Source organism: Onychomys torridus, chromosome 1, assembly GCF_903995425.1.
Source record: "Onychomys torridus chromosome 1, mOncTor1.1, whole genome shotgun sequence".
Classification (NCBI taxonomy): domain Eukaryota; kingdom Metazoa; phylum Chordata; class Mammalia; order Rodentia; family Cricetidae; genus Onychomys; species Onychomys torridus.
The window spans coordinates 109390806-109398636 of NC_050443.1; the positions used below are offsets into that span (position 1 = coordinate 109390806).

The window sequence follows — 7831 nt, forward strand, 5'->3', positions numbered from 1 at the left end:
CAGAGAGACTTACATTTTTTAAACTGTTTGGCATAATGGCTCAGGCTTCTTGCTGTCTAGTTCTTACATCTTAAATTAACCCATTTCTATAAATCTATACCTCGCCACATAGCTCATGGCTTACCAGTATCTTACATGTTGATACTCGTGGCTGGGGCTGGCATCGTCTCCTGACTCAGCCTTCCTGTTCCCAGAATTCTCTTGTCTGCTTGTCTGGCCTATACTTCCTGCCTGGCTACTGGCCAATCAGCATTTTATTTATGCAGAGCAATATCCACAGCAGTTTTTTTTTGTTTTTGTTTTGTTTTGTTTTGTTTTGTTTTTCTTGAGAGTGCCTCACTATGTATCCCTGGCTGGTCTGGAATTCTCTATGTACACCAGGCTGACCTCTAACTCACGGACAGCTACCTGCCTCTGCTTCTTGAGCTCAGGGATTAGAGGTATGTGTTGCCACATGCAGCTCTTCGATTGTTTTTTAAAGCTAAATTTCTGGAGTTTTTGCCTGATGTCTCCTCCACCTCAACACATCTGGATCCAGGTACACACATCTGGATCCAGTTGCCGAGGCACTGCAAGCTTCAGGAGGAGCCCTTTGTCTCTGTCCTCATATTCCTGAGTTTCTGCATGGCAGTGTGCCTATGGCAGATGTTATTCCAGATCTGTGGAGACACAGGAAAGATCTGCACTTTGCAACTTCTGTCTCTCCTCCTCTTTGCTCAAATCATTTACTGTCTTGGTTTAAAGTCTGAAGACTACAGTGTGCATACAGCTACCTGTTTAGTGAGCACATAGCCTGTGGCAGATGCTGTAAGAAGGGCAGTGGGCATAATTGACAAGAAGCCTTTCTTTCTCCAGGGCACTGAGAGGTGACCCACAGATACACCTGCTGGTGAGTAGAGTGGGACAGGCTCACACAGAGCCATGTGGGAATGAGATTCAGAGAGGTAAGGAGAGGAATTAACCGCACATTTTATGTTCTGAGTGTCCTTTGGTTCAGGCTCAGTGCTGAGCCAGCAGATGAGGTGTGGATCTGATGGGATTAGTGATCTTCCAGCAAGGAAGGCCAGGATTCTCTTCCATCTCTACCAAGAAAGGGCTATGCAGGCACATAATGAGAAGCTGGCTATCTATAATCTAGAGAAAGACTCCTTACCAAACATGAAAGATACCTTGATCCTGGGCTAGAATTGTGAGAAAGTGAATTTATGCTGTTTAAGCCATTCAGCCTCTGGGGTTGTGCTATGATCATCCAAACAGACTAGATGCACTCAGAAATGATCTATTTCAAAAATTAGGGTTGGCAAACATTTTATGCCAAGGGCAAGATAATACGTATTCTAGATCTTGCAGGCCTATTGTATCGATATCTCAATGATTCAGCACTGTACTGACATGTGAAATAGCCATACATGACACATAAATGAATGGGTACCAGCTAAAACTTTAGTGATGAACACTAAAGTTGGAATCTCATATAGTTTGCACAAATCCTGGAATATTTTTTTTAAACAATACAAACGCTTTATTTAATAGTTGTAGGTCATCATGGGCCAAGTGTTGGATATCCAGGACCCAGCAGCAAAGTCAGTGCAACCTCCTGCCTCTCTTTCTGACTCCAATAGGGTGAGCACATCACTCTCTCGAATGGGGTCTTTGACGTTTCGGATGCTAGAGCGGCTGGTGTCATCCATAAATTCCACGTGCACCTGCGTGCACTGTCCCTGTGAACTGGTCCTGCCCAGCACTTTGGTTACCCTAGCCAGCTTAATGGGTTGCACGTGACTCATGTCCATGATGGCGGCAATCTGGCAAATATTGTTCTTTGTATTAAAAAAAAAAACACCAAAACTTTAAAAAATGTAAAAATCAGTCTGAGCTCAAAGGCCACACAAAAACATGGCTGTGGTTTGCAGCCATGGTCATAAAGAAAAACCGTTTATGCTAACTACTGTTGGATGTGCCAAACCATGCTTGAGGGATAATAATTCTTAAAGGAAGAATTAGGAAATAGACAACTTTAATTATGGTACTGTGGTTACCCAAGGACTCATTCATATGCTCTCCCTACCCCATCCCTACCAGAGACACAATCTTGCCATCGAGCCCAGGTTGAACTCAAACTTGTCATGTAGCCAATTTTGGCCCAGAATACTTGCTTCTCATGCCACCATAATGACTCTTGAGAAATGACTGTCATCTGCCAAACCAGATATTTATGTACAACTTGCATGCTGAGTGAGCTACTTTTAGATTCTTAAGATAATCAAACATTTCAAATAACTTGTTTTTCAAACTCTAATGATCAGGCATGTGTAAGTGAGGTTTTAGATATATTGGGATTTTGGTGAGATGGAAAGTTGAACTTGAATCTGGCTGGTTGCTCTGAGACATACATTTTAGCAATTTCTTGAATTTTCCCCTTGGACCTTAGAAATGGGAGCTAATAGTAGGAGCTTGTGGCTGTGTGTGAGAGTCAGTGATACATTTTAAAAACACAGCACGATCTTCATATGTTGTTAAGATTCCAGTCTGCTTTCCCCCGTGGATGCCCACCCAGCCTTGGCACCGTGGTCCTCAGGGAGAAGAACTGGTGTGTATGTCTGTGTGTGTGCCCATTGTTCCATCCCTTTTCCATTCAGGCAGTACTGGCCACCTCAGCATCTCAGAACCCATACACGTCGGAAGAGGCTGTAGCTTGTTCTATGCAGAAACCATTATTAAAAGGAAAATAAAGTTAGTAAAGACAGGCGTGAAGGAAGCTAGGGTGGAGGGGGGGAAACATGCAAGCAGATGGAGTTCCATTTTATTGGGGAGGAAATGGAAAATTACACCATTTTGATTTTCTTGGAAAATTGAGTAGCCTGTCAGCCTACCTGAAGTACAAAGAGCAAACTGGATCATTCATTCACCTATGAGAACAAATGTCCTGATTTGTGACCAGCCACCCCATCTTCTTTGATGAACAGAGCCTTCTCTTAAGTAAATAGTTAAGGCCTAATTGGATCATTGGTATGGTGTCACAGTAATTAATGTACAGTCTGTAGTAGTTACATATACCTCGGCTGGAGCAACACCAAGTGAGTGCTGCTGGGAACCAAAGGCGCCTGTGGGATCCAGCCAGTAACGCCATTGTTCTTGGTGATGAGGAGAATGAGGGATGTCTCCAGGATACATCATATGTTATGCAGAGATCAGAGCAACAGCAGAGGACTAGTTATTAGGGCTTTATTACCATGCTTAGTTAAGAGGGGATGAAAATGGCCTCCAGGAGGGTTAGCCATGTTCACATTGATTTTGTGTCTTATTCATTGGCTCAGACTGGGATGCAGACACCAACCTGAGTTAGTTTAAACCCAACAAAAGAATTCACTTAAGGACTCAGGAGGAAGGCAAGAGGAAGGCAGATAGACAGACCTCTGGGGAGGAATCCACTCAGGTTCTGGAGTGGAAGCTGGCAGCTGGCTAGCCCCTTCTACTTCTGCTCCTCTTAGGACTAGCCTTATTTGTTTGTCCGTACCTGGAAGCTTCTTTTCCCACATTCTAATCCATGTTGAACATTCCTGTTCTCTGAAGGAAGAAAACACTCATGTACAGTGCTCAGTAGTTTTCAGGGTAGAAATAATGACAGCTTGGAGTTTGTCCAAAGTTGCTTCAAAGCTGCCACCATGAAGCTGGAGGAGAGACGCAGGGGACTCCAGAACATTGTTCCCATCTTGCATGAGTGGAAGTGTGAAAAACCTCCAAAGCATAGATCATAGCAGAGTGGGAGTTGCTATTAGGAGATAAGGACTTCCAGTAGCTTCGTGTAGTTTGTTTGTTTGTTTGTTTGTTTGTTTGTTTGTTTTTAATTGAGGCAGGGTCTCATGTAGCCCAAGTTGGCCTCAAACTCACTAAGAGGTAAAGGATGACCTTGAACTTCTGATTCTCTTGCCTCTGCCTCCTGAGTTGTGATTATAGGTGAGCATAGCCATGCTCAGTTTGTGTGGTGTCAGGACTTGAACCCAGGATTTTGTGCATACTAGGCAAACCCTCTACCAGCAAAGCCATAATCCCAGCCTGCTACCTTAGCTTAATTAATATAATTAAAGTATATATATATATATATATATATATATATATATATATATATATATATATATATAAAACCAATCAGTCAATTTCCATGCTGAATATCAAGCCCAGGGCTTCTCATACATAAGGTAAGCACTGTACCAGAGCCATACCCCAGCAAGTTGGTTTTCATGCTCATGTTGACGATTTCAGATAAGAATGCCAGACAGTTTAATAATTGGCTCTTTGGACTGGTCTGCAGGAGCTGATTGGAGCACACTGCTGTTTTCTTCCCACTTTGGCAGCTCTGAGCGATTCCCTAAAAGCCTCATTTTTATCTTTCACATTTTATGTCCTGCTCATCATTATCTCCATTTTGCAGATTGGGAAAATGAGGCCCAGAGACCTTTGGTTACTAAAAGTCACACAGTTAGTCAACTGCTGAGCAGAAATTCAGATTGGGGCCCATCCTTTGCCTCCGAGCTCTCTTCCTACTAGACAGCTTATTCCGCTGCTGGAAGAATTCAAAGTCAGGTGCTTAAATGAGACACTTCTGGAGCCTGAGGGATCAAAGCAATTGGGATAGAGAAAGGACACACCGGCAGGAGAAGACACAGGCTTGTGTAAGATTATTAGAATAAAGCCATGATGTCATTTTTGCCCCCAAATCCAAATCTCAGGGCAACCGTTTCTCTTCTACCTTCTGATCGATCTCCAGGGGCAAGAAGCCCGTATCGACTTTATTGTAATTTGGGGTTTGCCACAGCTCCGGTAGAACTGAATAGGCATATGGATGCTCATTTCTACTCTGCCCATTGTTGGTCATCCCCAGCCACTTTGTGCTCTTCTGCCCTCAGGTACTGGGTCCAGTTAATTCTTCCTGCAATTAGTATTCATGGTCAGCTAAGCAGAGCTAATACAACAAACCGGCTTCCTTTGAAGGTCACATTACATGTCTCTGAGCTCCTGCGGGCAGGCGCCTTGTGAATGAGATATTCTCAACTATCCTAGGAATTTAATTTTCCTTTTTCTGAATTTTCAAGCCTACCTATTGAATTCTTTCATGTGATTCCCTAGAAAGCCTAAAGAGACAGCCAGCCAGACAAGAGCAGAGTCAAACTGTTGTTAGCATCTAAAGATGTTTCTTCCCCTGGTGGGACTGGGTGGCAGTACGGGTCCCTGCTTGTCTGAGAGTGGCTAGAAAATTATACATAAATTGTTTTTGGGGAAAGGCTGAATTCAGATTATTTCAAAACAATTTGCAACCATTTCAGGTAATTTCCTGGATAACAGAAGCAACAAGAAATATCCTTTAAAAATAATTTAAAAAGCATATTTTTAGAACAGCAAAGGTGACCTCATACCAAATGCATGATGCCAGTTTATAATACTTCAAATGGCCCCAAAATGGTCAGAAAATTAACTTAGCTGCTTTGGAGAAATTCTAATGAGGCTGAAATGATGACACAAGCCAACCAATTCCATCCTGGGAAAGAAGGTCAACACAATATGTCTACTGGCCAGCAGTTAGGATAGCCTGACAATATTGTTTATCTTATTTTCCTTCTTTTTATAAACACAGCATCAGTTTTAATTTATGTTACTTGAAGAAACATATCTAGGAACACAATAACATCTGGCTTTTGTTGTTGTTTAAGACACCATTAATTCATAGCAGATTTGGTTTAAAATTTTCCCTTTCTCAGATTTTATGTTCTCTCTCTCTCTCTCTCTCTCTCTCTCTCTCTCTCTCTCTCTCTCTCTCTCTCTCTCTCTCTCTCTCTCTCTCTCTCCCCCCCCTCCCCTTTTAATACAGGATTTCACTATGTCACCCAGTCTACTCTAGAATTCATGATTCTCCTGCCTCAGCCTCTTGAGTGCTGGGCTTACAAAGCTTGTGCAATTAGGCCTGGCTTTTCTTCTTCTTCTTCTTCTTCTTCTTCTTCTTCTTCTTCTTCTTCTTCTTCTTCTTCTTCTTCTTCTTCTTCTTCTTCTTCTTCTCCTCCTCCTCCTCCTCCTCCTCCTCCTCCTCCTCCTCCTCCTCTTCTTCTCCTTCTCCTCCTCCTCCTAAACCTCCTCCTCCTCTTCCTCCTCCTTCTCCTTCCTCTTCCTCCTCTTCCTTTTTCTTCGGAAATTGATACACAGCATTTTGGAGCCAGTGAGTCTTAGGCCCATAAGATAGTGTTTTCCATTTTGCTTTGGCCACTAGGAAGCTCTGGATGGATTCTGGAGGTCTATAGGCTCTCTGGTACCGCGTCACCTAGATAGCTCCTACCTCTGGACTCAGGTTACCTTATTCTCTCTCACTTGTTAAACATGTGTATGGGTTCCTGGAAGTTGCCTTTCACTCTTTCACATCTGAAACAAAGGAGGTAACATGAACAGACTGTGAGAGAGGTAGGGTGAGGCTCTGCTTTTCTTTGGGTTTGGGTCTCCAATGCTGTCCGAATCTCTGCTTCAGTTCAGCTTATCCCAGGACCCCACCCAGTGCCAGGCTGTCCAATGTCCAGTGGCGAAGGTAGCCCAAAGACAAAGCTGGGGTGTTGACTCTGCTCTCTGTGAGCAGTTTGTCTAGTGTCCTACTCTGAGCAGAGCATGTGAGGTAGGCCCTACAGGCTGGCCGTTGGGGGTGCTGCACCCAGCTCAGAGAAGAGGTCTGCCAGCCCAATGGTCCTGGGGTGAATAATGCTCAAACCAAGACCCTCCCCCTTCCTCCTCTCCTCCTTTCCTCTCCCTTTCTTCTCCCCCTCCTTTCTCCCCTTCCCTCCCTCCTTCCCTTTCTCCCTCATCCTTCTCTTCTTCCTCTTTCTTCCCCTTTCCTCCCTCACCCCCTCCTCTTCCCCCTTCCTCCTTCCTTCCTTCCTTCCTCCTTCCATCCTTAACCTCTTTCCTCTCCCTCCCCTCCCCTCCCCTCTATCCTCTTTCCTTCTCCCCTTCCCCTCCATTCCCTTCTCCTCCCTCTCCTCTTTCTCCCTCTCCCCTCCCTCCCCTCCCTCCCCTCTCCAGATCTCCCTGGAGGCACTGCTTCTCCATCTGACACCCAGAGATGGAAGATAACTGCTGAATCACATCTCTTTCCTTGCTTGGTCCACATGCTGCCCTCGTCTCCAGAGTGAGTCAGGGAGTTGCATTGGAAAACATCATTTCCTCTGAAGGATTCTATTGTAACAACACCATAGACCCACAACTGTGTCTGCAAGGAAAACCAAAGCTGAACTCTCTCTTCTACAGTCTGCTTGGCTAATAAGATTCCCAAACAAACACATGCCTAGAATGCACTCTCACACATCGAAGGTCCACATTTCTCCTGCAGAACACTGCAGATGTGCAGGCCCTGGGGCTGCCTGTTGTTTCTAAAAAAGAGAATAAAAGGTGGTTCCTGTCCTAAGGTTCTTCTCAAAAGGTGTTAGGACAGCAGACATTTCTGACATGTCAAGCACAGGTGATTAGAGCAGGCCTATGTAAATCAGTTAATATCTGTAATTTCCCTTGTTCTACAGTGCTATTAGTTATTTCAAGGGTAAAAAAGGATGTTTTAGTTAATTTTTTTGAATCTTACTAGGTACCCGTAGCTTAACTTAATGATTTGTATAAGTGATAGTAATTGCTAGGACTACGGTCGAGTATTATTAGCTATAAAATGAACATGGTTATATGTTCAACAGAACTAGCAAGGGACAGAAATGCAGTTGTATCCAAGAGAAAATAATTACAGCAATAATCAGTGTAATTCATGATAATGGCTGAATTGAATTTCACACCATAGCTCCAAGCACTTACA

General features: G+C 43.8%; 1 protein-coding gene across 1 annotated transcript; it reads right to left on the minus strand.

The window, feature by feature from the left end:
* Window positions 1–1526: 1526 nt before the first annotated feature.
* LOC118577417 (40S ribosomal protein S28-like) lies at window positions 1527–1793 on the minus strand. The gene has a single exon (XM_036177572.1). The coding sequence runs from the start codon at window positions 1791–1793 to the stop codon at window positions 1527–1529; it is 267 nt and encodes an 88-aa protein (XP_036033465.1).
* Between the last annotated feature and the right edge of the window lie 6038 nt (window positions 1794–7831).

What these genes read in the sequence shown, in the direction of transcription:
- LOC118577417 (XM_036177572.1), bottom strand. Translation starts at nt 1,793, where the DNA reads ATGGACATGAGTCACGTGCAACCCATTAAGCTGGCTAGGGTAACCAAA.